At 36.4% G+C, this 13,995-nt stretch overlaps 1 protein-coding gene across 1 annotated transcript in view; it reads left to right on the top strand.

Moving 5' to 3' along the window:
* The window catches only part of LOC107042920 (lutropin-choriogonadotropic hormone receptor), an 83,066-nt gene extending 74,402 nt beyond the window's left edge, over positions 1-8,664 (top strand). The window contains exons 8-13 of the mRNA XM_015264172.1: positions 545-688; positions 776-1,140; positions 3,657-3,836; positions 3,915-4,109; positions 7,256-8,088; positions 8,191-8,664. Coding sequence (XP_015119658.1) covers positions 545-688; positions 776-1,140; positions 3,657-3,836; positions 3,915-4,109; positions 7,256-8,088; positions 8,191-8,664 — 2,191 coding nt within the window. The remainder of the gene's footprint in view (positions 1-544; positions 689-775; positions 1,141-3,656; positions 3,837-3,914; positions 4,110-7,255; positions 8,089-8,190) is intronic.
* The last annotated feature ends 5,331 nt before the right edge of the window (positions 8,665-13,995 follow it).

Genomic DNA, 13,995 nt, shown 5'->3' with positions numbered 1-13,995 from the left:
ATATATATATATATATATATATATATATATATAGCTCCGTTCGCATTAATGACAGTTAGAATTTTCAATTTAATTATTAAATTGGGCCATTGTATCGAATAGAATTTCGAATAGACTGGTAATCTAGAATAATCACCGCAAGTTCCGTAATTTGAATTGTCCGTAAAATTGACCGTAATTTTCGTGCAGACCTGAATTGGAAACCAATTATATCCCACACCTGAATTCATTTTTCAATAACAAAATAGATGGAAATTTCATATGAATTGCTCATTGAAAATTTCAATTTTTTTACTTGAAATTCCATCTTTTTTCCTGATAATGCAAACTGAAGAAGGAAACAGATTTAGAATTTCAACATCGAATCCAATCTTTGGGGAGGTGAATTTTTGTTCATACTTCTAAATAAAATGCCCCACATCTCTTAGAATGTAAGATATTCATAAATAACTTATCGAATTCACTCGTTTTACCACTTCAGTACTAAAGCAATCTACATTGTCAACGTCCAATAATGACCCCAATGTTTTTATCATTTCCCAAGGGATTTAGCAACCAACATGATTACTTCCCTCTCCCACCAGTCCTTCTCCACCCTCCACTACCTCCACGATCTCCTCCTACCCTACAACAAGATCAAGACCCTCCCCCAGGACGCATTCACTGGTCTAGGCCGTCTCCAACTTCTGTAAGTTGAACATTCCCATCTGACTGCACCCTTCCACTTTCTCCTTTGGAAATTAACCTCAGGATTAAACGATTCGATCCTCTGCAGAGATCTCGAGGGCAATTTGATCGAATTCATTCATCCAGACGTGTTTCATCCCATCAACCAGCTCGAGGACTTGAACTTGGGTAATAATGTCTTTCCGGCACTCCCTACAAAGGGTCTCGCCAGTATTCTTCATCTCAAGACCTTCAATAATCCGGCACTCAGGGAATTCCCGAAGCCTGAACACTTTCCAAGGGTACAAACAATGGTGTTATCTTACGCCTATCACTGCTGTTCGTTCCTGTCGGATGAACTTGATGAGGAGGTGACGAAATCATCGGTTGAAGAGTCTGTTGTATTTCCCGATGACAATGACCTTGAGTTGGGTCTCTGGAATTCTAATGTCACATACGTGTGGCCTCAATTACGTAGGTGCTCCTCGTCCACAATAATAAAGAAGGGTAGAACCACCTATGAAAAAATCCTATGGAGAATTCGAACATTTCCTATAGGATTTTTCTGGTGAGATTTCCTATAGGATTTCCTATAGAATTCACTATAGGGTGTTCTATAGAAAGTAACACAAAATTGACACTCGAAACCAATCAGTCTCAAGGGTCGGGATTAGGGTCATAAACCTGATAGGAAATTCTATAGGGAATCCTATAGGAAATCCTGTGGAAAATCCTATCAGAAAAATCCTATAGGAGATGTTCGAATTCTCCATAGGATTTCCTATAGGATATCCTATAGGTTTTATCCTACAGGAAATCCTATAGCATTTTTTCATACGTGTACATTTCCCTCAAATGATCTTTTTGATTTTTTTTATTCAAATGTGTGAAAAACTTGTATCGACTTGTATTGACAAAAGTGATAAAAATATTTTAAAATATGCATCCCGCAGATTTCATGGTAGAATAGTTTCACTAAAAATTTATTGTTTTTTACTTAATTTTCTTGCTGGGAGAACATCCGTTTTATTTCTTGAAACATAGTACATTTTTACACTTTAATTTCGAGATTTAACCCTCGACCACTAGCTCAATGAGCCCGTTTTCGTTTTTTAAATATTTTAGTATGTTACTCGACGCTTAAAAATTCTGAAAAAATTGAAGTTCCTAGTTCAATCCTTTTATAAACCCTAGTCTGGTCACCAAACGCGACCCTGCCAGTTGGTCACCTGTGCGGGGATTCCCCGCCGTGTTATTTAGGCTCTAGCGTTGCCAAATTCACTTTACACTGCCCGGGTGCGTTTAGCGAGTTTCCGACAACGTCGTGTCATGGAAAATTTCATTTAACATGGGAAAAAATAATTCATCTGTCCGAAATAATTTGTTTTCTTTAGGAGTTTTGGGCAATATATTGTTCTAAAAACTACTATAATTTTTTAGACACTTCAATTGACAAAGTCAAATTTTTTTAATTTTTCCGGTTAGCCAGTCAATTGTAATTAAAGAACAAGCAGGGGTTCGAGCCCATTCGACCGAAGGCATGTGACCGTTACTTTTTGCGTTTTTAACCCTTTTCTTTTTTTTTCATTCCTACCAATTCTATTGCTAGTAAGCTTCCGAATGGATCCGTAGCAATTCCCTGTCCTTGTGACAGGCATACAACCGTAACCACATGCTACAGTACGTCTACAGGAAAATATTCAACCTTTCAAAAAAATAGATTTATACAAAAGGTTAAATATCTTCGAAACTGCTCGGTTAATTGCGTCTAACCAAAACACGAATCTTCAATATTGTAAGAGCTGTAATCACACCAAATATCAACTTGCTATTTTCATTTTTTCTCAAAATATCGTGCGTACAAGAATGAAAAATTTAAAAAATGAAAAAAAAAACGGAAATATCTCTGAATCTTTGTATGGACGGGTATACATATTTTGATTGATCTGGATAGTGGTCACTATCTTTTGAAAAAAAAATTAATATCCGTCCAGTAGTTCATGGGATATTTGAAAAAATATATTTACACAAAAGGTTGAATATCTCAAGAACCGCTCGGCCGATTGCACCCATCCACAATACCAACCTTTTATGCTATAAAAGCTAGAAGCATACAAAATTTCAACTCCCTATCTCCATTGTTTATTAAGTTATCGTGTAGACGAGATTGTTCATGAAAAAACGGCAATATCTTCAAATTTTGTCTGAACGAGTATATTTATTTTGATTGATCTAGATTGAGGCCATCGAGACAAGTATTTTGAAAAAAAAATGAAATCGGTGAAGTAGATTTGGAGATATTGAGGAGAAACGAGATTAAAAGAAGTTGTTATATCTCAGGAACTACTAGACCGAATTGCGCACCAAAGTGAAGCTCAATCATAGCTACCAAAAGCCATGAGCCTAAATTTCAGACTTTTATCGATAAATTTCACCGTATTTATGTTGATCTTTCTAAAAATTGATCACCAAAATCCCAAGTTATCACACACATACATACAAACATAATCCTAAGAACATCATTTCTTCACGTTTCATAACATTCTAGACCATTTGCCATCGAAATTAGAAAATCTAAAAATCGCTCAAATACAAGACTTTCATTCGAAAGCAAAAACGACGCGCGGCGGGGTTTCCCCCATAGGGTGACCAGTCTAGCGTTAACTATCAGACAAAGTCCCATTGACCACTGCGTCATCGTTTCCAACCATGGCAGTAGTCAATCGCAATGTAATTGGCTGAAGTATTGAAAAATTCTAATGTTCACCATTTGAAAGACCATTACTCCCGTTTTTCTATTCTATATCTGCCTGCAATTTGTAAACAAGGTGCTGACGCCTTCTGTAGAAACCTCTATTTTTTCAATTTTCAACGTAAATACTACACTTTTTTATTCAAATTTATTGCTCCAAGGTTAAAAAATGTCACCCAACTCTCCATTTGAAAAAACGATGTTATGAAATTAATTCTCCCATTCGTTTTCTTCATAGATAATATGTCAAAATTTGGTTCAGAGGTAAAGAAACTCTGGGACAATTACGATGCAGACTTTGCGTATCCCGGGAATATAGCAGCCTACGTCGAGGATTACTTTGAGGATCAAGAGGGAAGGGTGAGCGCACCCTCAGGACCCACCCTGCCAACTCACGTGCAATGTCTCCCCCAGCCTGGTCTGTTGACCCTCTCCTACTCCATCTAACTTTCTCATATCGTTTATCACGCCGGCAATAAATTCATTTTATCTCCAGGCGCATTCTTACCATGCCAAGACCTGTTTGATTGGTGGACGCTGAGATGCGGGGTCTGGGTAGTATTTCTGATGGCAATGCTGGGAAATGGCACTGTTGTCTTCGTGATTGTATTCTCGAGGAGTAAACTCGATGTTCCTAGATTTCTGGTTTGTAATCTCGCTGCTGCGGATTTCTTCATGGGGATTTATTTGGGTAAGTACTTAAATCATGAAGTCAATGAAGGGGGCGAAACGAAATAATTTCATTTAATTATTCAATGTTCTAAAGTCAAGTCAATTTAACTTTAGAACAGGTGAGTTTGTGAAATCACGGTGTCACTCAGGACTGAAATCGTATGAAATCAGTTGAAATCAAGTAAATTCAGTGAAATCCTGGGGTTTCATCGATTTCAGGTAATTTCAATTGAAATCACTTGCTATCGATGAAATCTCATGAAATCATGAAATCAGCAACTCATGAAACCCTTGCGAATACATAAAAGAGAAAGAAACTTTTTCACCTTATATGTGGTGTATTATTCTCCGTATGCCCATTTACGTGTATTATTTTTCACATAGAAAAAAAACAAATTGGTGAAAACAAACGCGTATTTTTATGTACGACCTCCTGGCCTCCTCAGAAAGTATCGAAACATCGTGTTCTCGACAGGGACACTGTCGACGGGGGAAAACAAAACAAAAATGCAACATCAACAATCGATGTTTTCTGAGAATCTCCCATACGACATTGAATATTTTTACTGCGGTAGAAATAGATATTTTATCGAATGAATGAAAAAAATATATAGATATTTGATTCTCATGGTTTCATCTTGACGGTTTCATCCCTGATTTACCCCTCTGTAACTCTCATGTTTGAGCCTTCTTGCATTAATATGCTGCATTTCTTTCCCTCCGGGTCCAATCCCCATTCTCTCCTACTCCCTAACCCCCTCCGCCGCAAATAGATGAAATAAAAAATTTGAAATCATTTGAAATTGTGAAATCATCAAAAAATCACCAAGAAATTATGGAAATCTCCCTGAAATCGCGTAAAATCAGCAATCACTGTGTCACCGGATTTTTCCAAATGAATGGCCCCTCGGATGATCATCTCAGAATCTGTGGGGGATAATGCTAAATTAGCCAATGGACTTTGATTTCCTCGCACGAGAGAAATTTCATAGAAAACCCTAGCATATTAGATACGAAATTCTATTAGTTTATCGTTGATTCTATTGGAAATGTCCGCATTTTCTCTGTATGTTCTTTTTTTCAAATGCAAAAGGTTTCACAGAGATGAATAACAGATTTTGATATTTTTTGTGGAACTTATTCTATTGAGATATTTTCTATGGAAGTTCCTGTGCAGAGATTTTCCAAGCTCTTTTCACTGCATTTTTCTCTTCTCCTATCGAAAAAACTCAAGCGACAACATGGAGAATTCAACTCGGGAAACTTCAACCGAAACAATCTAAACAAAATAAGTAGCACAGACCCATTGGAATTAATTAATGTCCCTTTAATTATCGACAACAAGGCTGAATCGAATTCCATTGTCTAATCTACGTTAACAGTTGAAAACTATTACCAATTCAGTAGCGAAGCGGTAAGACGGTCCAAGTCGACTTAGCTTCTTGCTGAGTTTTCATAGAATATCTCCGAATCTAAGGGAAATAGCGAAATTTTCATAATGACCTTGTTTGGAACGTAGCTATATATCTATCAGTCAAACGGTCGGTCCTATCGACAATCCTCGAGTACAATTGGAAACCCTTGGTTAAGCGGTCAGGGGATCGTGAAACCCCCAAAAAGTTCGTTGGAATCTAGCAATTGAGAAGATCGCATATGCATTAAATTGGAGCATCACGTGAAAGTACATCACCTATTCAATTTCACTGACGTAAAGACAATTATCAAAGACATTCAGCAGTTATTTAACAGTTCAGTAGATCAACTTTAGTATTAATATTTTGAGACATTCAACAATCTAGTTGAAACCAAAGTGTAAATATAACGGTTAACGAAGTGGTTCGATCCCACTAAAATGTACTGATGTTTTATAAATCAGTGTTCTGATGATTTTCCGGCCTATCCTGTACCAACACCTCCCACATCCCCTCTAAATTTAGATCCTCATCGAACAGACCTTTTTATAGCTCTTAAGGATGTACTACACCCTTTCGGCCAAAATTCACGTTTTTTCAATTTTTCTGGCAAATTATTGATCGGATTGACGCGACATAGTATACCTTTTTTGCGTTTTATTATTATTGACTGACTCACGAAGTTTCATGGTAGTGCAATTATTTTCCTGCATTTTTTTCTAAAGTTTTGTGAATTTTCAAAAAGTTTCAGAAAAAACGCAGGAAAATGATTGCACGATCATGAAATTTCGTGAGCCATTAAGTAATGATAAAACGCAAAAACAGCATATTTTTTCACGTCAATCCGATCAACAATTTACCAGAAAAATTCAAAAAACGTGAATGTTGGCGAAAAGGGTGTAATATATCCTTAAGATCCGGGTGGATTATCTTTCGAACGTGTCTTAGTTGTTTTTTTTATTTTGATAATCTGAAATGATCTCCAATTGTTATTCATTTTTACATAGCCCTGGAGTCTTCAAAAATTATGATTGTATAATAAAAAAACGTTGAAAAAAAGCAGAACATTTTCAAAGAACCTTTTTAAATAATATTGGGAAATAAATCCAATAGGGAGGAAATTGCTAATTAATAATTTGATGAATCTAATGGCTGTTAGGTCGGCATATGTCACAGTAGTCAATGGCTGTTAGTTCGTTAGTTACCATGATATATTATCCATTCACTATTTCCTCTCTATCGGACTTATTTCTTAATCTTCATTTATTTATTAAAAACGCACTTTGAAAATGTTCAGTTTTTTTCTACTTTTTTTCATTGTACAATCATAATTTTTAGGGACTCCTGCGCGATGTAAAATCCAATGGAAATTGTGATATATTTTACACTACAAAGATGGAAAAATAATTGAGATAACGTTCGAAAGGTAATCCACTCGGGCCTTAATTCGCTATACAAAAAAGGTTATAACAAAAATTTAGCTATTTGCCTTAACTTCCGAGATATTTATGGAAATCCGCCCAACAGTAAAAATGTACTTGAACGTTTTACCGCTTCGCTACTGAATTACTCATGCCAAAGTTTGTTGCGGAATTTCCTCGTAGAGAGAGAATAAAAGCTGGAAAGATAGCTCAATCCCCTCCAGAATCTGAACGATTAATCTCCCAAGAATTTACCCTGACTCTCCCTGATTCACCACTCCACTCGTAAATAAGTCATAAAATAAATAATAAAACAAATTGATTTGCCCCAGGTTTCCTAGCAGTAGTAGACGCCTCGACTCTCGGTGAATTTCGTAAATACGCGATACCATGGCAGATGTCAGTGGGCTGTCAGATTGCCGGATTTCTAGGTGTCCTAAGTTCCGAATTGAGTGTCTACACCCTAGCAGTGATAACCCTCGAGCGAAACTACGCAATAACTCACGCAATGCATCTGAACAAGCGTCTCTCCCTGAAGCACGCAACCTACATAATGATAGTGGGTTGGGGTTTTGCCTTCTCAATGGCAACTCTCCCCCTCTTCGGTATCTCCGATTACCGAAAATTTGCAATATGCTTGCCATTCGAGACAAATGGGCTTGCCTCATTAGCATACGTTGTATTCCTCATGCTCATAAATGGCGTTGCCTTTCTGATTCTCATGGGCTGCTATCTCAAGATGTACTGTGCCATACGCGGCTCACAGGCATGGAATTCCAACGACTCGAGAATAGCCAAACGCATGGCACTACTAGTCTTCACTGATTTTTTATGCTGGTCACCAATAGCCTTTTTCTCCCTAACAGCATCATTTGGTCTTCAACTGGTTACCCTAGAGCAGGCGAAAGTATTTGCTGTTTTTATTCTACCTTTGAACTCGTGTTGCAATCCATTTCTCTATGCCATACTGACGAAACAATTTAAGAAAGACTGTGTTTTAATTTGCAAAGCCCTTGAAGAATCGAGAGTCACTCGTGGAATTGGTAGATGTAGGCATTCATCGAATTTTAGTAATCGTCCAACACCAGCCAACACCAACAGCCTTGTCGACAGATCATCCAGGGAGAATCCGCCCCAGTGTGCCTGCAATACTCGATTATTAGAGGTAAATGACTGCCAGGATAAATGGTGGGGTGGTACCTTATTGTGGACTTGCAGGAGGCAACAGCGAACAAGGCACAATAGAAGTGATCGGTATGCTTATCAGATTGCAGAGATTCAGCAGAAGCAGAATAAACGAGCGTCATCCATGTCGTCGAGTGAGAATTACTCATCATCGAGGTCTGACTCTTGGAGGCAGGCGCATCACTGTGGCATACCACTGAGGATACTCGATCCCAAGAGAAGAGCATCCTCCTGGCTCATCACCAGGAAGACATCTCAAGATTCTAATTTAAGTTCTTCCAGGAATGACTCGTCGGGCTCTGGCACTACTGCGAGCACGAGCACCTGGAGAATGTCCAGGTCCAGTGCTTCATTGGAGTTCAATACCAGGACTACACCCAGGTCAAAACCCAGGTTGATCAGGCAATTTGCTATTCAGGAGCCTGAACCACCTGGCAGTCCCAGTAGACTGGCTGTTAGGCTTTTGGCTACTATTCCTTCCGCTGCTGAGATGAGTGAGCAGCAGGAGGAGGAGAGCAATGCTGATAAAGAGTGCGGAGGTGGGGAGGGAGGGTAATTAGAAAATTATCTACCAGGTGGTGATGGGAGCATGTATCGAGCTCTTGAGATAGGGATTCATATTAGTTCTCTCTTGTCGATGCGAGATTTTATTGAGGTGGCGGAGGTTGAGCGGAAGGGGGGAGGGGAGGGTGACATGAGGAGGATCAATTTAAATAGAGAAATGGGGTAATGGGAACTATACCCTTGACGGGAGAGGGTTAAAAAGTAGCACAGATATTTGCGAGTATTTTTTGAATCATAAGACTGAAGAGATTTTTTTAAGATTAAAGGAGTTATGGAAAAGTACGTTGTCGACCATTCCAAAGTATTTGTTCTCTGGAGTAATTACAATTTGTACAGGTTTTTTGGTACAGTGTGGAATTTTTTCGATTTTGTATTTGTTTTTTTGGGTAAATAAGTTGTGAGTTACCAGAGCTTGAATTTATCGGGGAGGACGTGACCTGATACTAACCCAGAGCCAATATAAAGTTATAAATTATTATTGTTTCCTTTTTTTAATGTTTTCTTTTTTAATGGAGGAAAGTCAGTGTGATATATTGTACCGCTCATGAATTCCCAATGAACCAGAGATTATTCATGTTAAATATTATGGAAATTTGATGACTACGATAAACTTATTGATGAAATGTATTTTAGCTGATGAATACTCATTCTAAATGTGAAATTTTTACAACGAAGTAAGATTACAGAACGAAAATATTTATTTTAATTTTCAGTCATGTAAAAATGAAAGAGTGAAAGTCTTTTCACTGCCAATGATAACATTAACTGCCTACAGTTCGAATTTGTTGCGACATTGAAGATCAGATGAAACTAGAGAAAATGATCGTTGATGAAGAAATGACGTTGAGCATTTTAAACAAAAAATATATTTACAATTTTAACTATTACTGAATCTACCATTGAACCTCAGAGAAAATGTCTAATGGATAATTGAATAATGAATTAGCTAGATGAGATATACTGTTGACAATTGCACTTGGATTTTATTGACGGACAGACTCGAACAGGAAATGTACAAATTGCAGGATCAAAGCTCACTATTAAGGAGAGAATTTTTTATTAAATAAAAGGTGCAATATTTATGCTATTTATATCCAATGTTTACTTTTTTACATGTGGATGTCATAAGGCTTGTAAATGCGTTATTTATGGATTAGAATAAATTGTACATGACATTTAGTGGAGAGGAATGGAGATTATGTCCGGATTTGGGAAGGAATATCAGTTATTCAACATTGAAGAGAATAAGGGGGTACACCCAAAAAAAGTACTGATTCAAGTCGACGTCGGCTTGATTCAAACCGAGGGACTCGGACTATGCCAATCCGGATTCCGGATGTAAGTCGAAAAGTGGTTTATTTCAAGTAGAAACGTGTCAAGCCCACAACGATTTGAATCAAGCCGAAAAATCGGCTTGAATCAGATCGAAAAACGGAATGATTCACGCCGAAATTCTGCCTGTTTCAGGTAGTAGATAGCGACTTGATTCAAGTCGATTTTCCGGTCTAATTCAAGTCGATTTTTCGATCTAATTCAAGACGATTTTTCAATATTATTCTCGTTTCCTTTCGTCACGAAAAAAATACATGTTTCATCAGTTTTTCAAACTATCTCAAAGATGAATTTCAATTTTCAGAAAATTGAGTAATTAAGGTATATCCCAAGACGATCGGACCCAAAAGTTAGTCCCTACGGATTTCCAAAAAAAAATTGTAGAAGACTTAATTAATTGCATTCTCACAAGTTACTGAGTTTTTCCATCCTCATATTTGTTCGTGCAGGCAACAATTACCGTTTGAATCAAGTAAGAAATTATTTGTTAGTTAATTTTTTTAATCAAATAAGAAATGCTTTCACGAAATTTCCATTTTTTAGAGTTTAATATCGTAGAAACTGTGTAGTACAAAATTTTATCAATTTTATCAATCTATCACAGATGAGTTTTTTAAAAAGATCGTAACAACCGTTTTCTCATAAGATAGAAAAATCGAGTTCGGAGGGACCTATAGCCCCGTTTGACCTATGTGTTGCCTGTTAGAAGTCCACATTTCATTATTTATTATCCCCTAAATTAAAAGTACAGCTAGTTAAGAATTTTTTCAATAACTGGGGACTATTATAGACAGTATCTATGAAAAACTTGGAGACAATTTAAGAAAAACGCGTTTTCTATGGCTATACCTTAAATCTTAGGATAACCGTTGGAAGATAATCTTCAAGTGAAGTTGACCCATCATCTTTCACAAATGAAACAATAATCGTTAAACAATTGCACTCATCTTCTAATGTCGATCAGGAAATCATCAAAGTCGACCATTAAAGGTGAAATTACATGGAACTTACCAACATATTCACTTCTGACGCTTTTTGAACGATGAGTTACACGATAAATCAATTTTCCCATGACCCACACAATGATTCAATCTCAAATAGCAGTCCATCATTCTGAACTCCACAATTTCCAGCAATCCCACTGTTTACACTTGACCAAGGAGTCTCTTACTGTCCAACACATGCTGCAAACCATTCTATCCCACTCGCGCAACCACAAAAACCTCGAGCGTACGCTAAGAGCCACAACAGGCGATAACTCACCGGCTCGCCCACTCGCCAATGAAAAACTGATGTTCCTTCTCTATTGGTTTGTCATCAACTCCAGATTCGACGCAGTATAACACAGAAATTGTAATATGAACATTGGAACATGAACCTGATTACTGCATAATATGAAAACGAAAATTATTATGATTATTATTGACAATAAGAACTGATTATTTACGCTCTCTCAATTTTTAAATATTAATGAGAAATGATAAGCTAGTCTATTATATGATAAATTGTGGTGGTTAGCCACTATTATTTGTAAATGGAAATAAAAGCCATCCAACCGTCATTCTATTTTTAATTGATCTTGTTTTCGCCCAGAATGAAGGAACACCTGGGAACGAAGCACGTGTAAACAAATTCAAAGAAAAACCTAGAGCACTCGCTGGAAAATTCTGGTAGAATCTCATTGAGATTTTTTTCTTGTTCATGTAATTGAAAATTCTAGTTGGTTTTTACAAAATTATGCTAGAAGCTACACTGAGAGAAGAATATAATTCTTCTGACTATATTCCACCACCATCGAATTATAGTCAAAAATTTCTGCCGGAAAAGTAATTACTACAATGGAATGTAGTCATTGCAACTATTTTATAGTTCTCCCCACGATAGATTTGTCGTGGTTACTTTTGAACTTTGGTTAGTTTAACTGCATTTTGATTTACAAAGATTACGCTTGTGAAGTTACTATCATGTTATGTGCCGCATACAAAAAAAAATCGTATCGTTCACCAAAATGCCTCAACTATTTTCTTATTGTAAATCGAACTTCAGATTTTTCTCGCAGTGTATGTAATTTTTTTTTTTTTCTATTGGTTTATAGTATAGAATCCATATCAGGGTTATTTACACTGTCGGTGAGTGTATGTAATTTAACCGTGTGATTTTTAATAGATGTTTCACGGCCAAAAGTTGATAGATTTATATGAGGTACTTCATGCCAAATGAGTCAGCGGCTGACCCTCATCTTTTTGGAATTTGTTCTCGATTTTTTCGACGATTGGGAGCTAAAAAAAACTATCTCTCAATTTTTTTCAGAGTTCTTCGACAGCCTATTTCGGAGATATGATTTTTTCGTTTTTTTTTCAATAACTCGGGTTCTACTCAGCCGATTTTAATTTATGATGACTCATTTTCCATTTTCTGCCATCTATAAGAAGATTTTGGGTAATTTTTTCTCAAATCTCTAGGTGCGCATACTACCGAATTTTCAAAAAAAAATCATTTAAAAAACTTGAATTTTCGAAATTATGTCATCTTGTATTTTTCTCAGCTGTTTTTCAGTAACTCTTCTAATCAAAACAAGTATTTTGAGCCATCACACAAGTTGGGTTTCGTCCTGAATCCATTTTATTTTTAATTTATTCTTGTCGAAATTCCGCGAATTTGGTCAAAACACCCCACTTCATACTATTTATAATCAAAGTCAATCAATGCTATTGATTGAAATTATGGAGTATTTTGACCAAATTCGTGGAATTTTGAGAAGAAAAAATTCAAAATACAATAGATCTAAACGAAACCCAACTTGTATAGCGTTTCAAAATACTTGTTGTGATTACAAGAATTACTGAAAAAAGATGAAATAGTACATTACATGCCCGAGCCTTGGAAAATATCACCCTCCCCCACGTGCTTGCCATCCTCGCCATCGGCTCGGAAGGCAATCTTCCACATATGGGAGGGTGATATGTTTTCCATGGCGAGGTGTGTATATTAATTTTCAGGCCCCACGACACGAAAAAGATAAAACGTGACATAATTTTGAAAATTCAAGTTTTTCAATTTTTTTTTGAAAATTCCGTATTATGAGTACTTGGGGGTTGAAAAATGAATGATTCAAAATATTCTTATAGATGGTAGAAAATCGAAACTTTTAAGGCGTCATATATAAAAATCGGATCAATAAATCTGACGTTATTGAAAAAAAAGGAAAAACTAAGAAAAATCATATCTCCGAAATGGGCTGTTAAAAAAATCGAAAAAAATAGAAAGATAATTTTTTAAGTCCCTCAATCGTAGAGAAAATTGAGATCAATGTCCAAGCGGGTGAAGAGCAGCGTTAGCTCATTTGACATGGAATACCTCACATTTTTCTATACAAATTATTCTGCTGCGATTTCTTTCAAGCTAATTTCCTTCTTTTCAGGCCTTTCGCTTCTATTTTATAATGAGAAATGAAGAAAAATACAGCAAAAAACCTGGATAATTTATGCCCACGCTTTTTTGTACAATAAATGTAAATAGGTAGAATCATTCAATCAGAATCAACAGTCAAAATCTATCGACAGCTGTTACGGAATATCTGTCAGAAAATCGCGTTAAAAAGTTGCGTAATTATCAATAGAAATCGACGAGAACCTGCTAAAATTTCCCATAAAAATCACTTATTATTAAGATGAGTTCATATTCGACGAAAACTATGTCACGAAACTTCTACTGACTAAAAAACTTTCCGATTAAAATTTCCTTAGACATTTTCTCCTCCACCAAAGAGGAGTCTCCAGAATGCAGAATTTGTTGGAAAATTTTTGCAAAACACAATAGTGATATTTCAAATTTTTGATGATCATTAGCCATTCCACTAACGAGTCGTCTCATGAAAAAATGTCAAGGTATGTTGGAAATAGAGCTAATTGCATTTCGGATACTCGAACCGCATTTTTTTATGTTTTGTGATTTCTGAACAGAGTATAACAGCTTTGCTATGTTGATACGT

Source organism: Diachasma alloeum, unplaced genomic scaffold, assembly GCF_001412515.2.
Source record: "Diachasma alloeum isolate Michigan unplaced genomic scaffold, Dall2.0 Dall_scaffold_00539, whole genome shotgun sequence".
Taxonomy (NCBI): domain Eukaryota; kingdom Metazoa; phylum Arthropoda; class Insecta; order Hymenoptera; family Braconidae; genus Diachasma; species Diachasma alloeum.
This window is presented reverse-complemented; position numbering and strand designations above follow the sequence as displayed.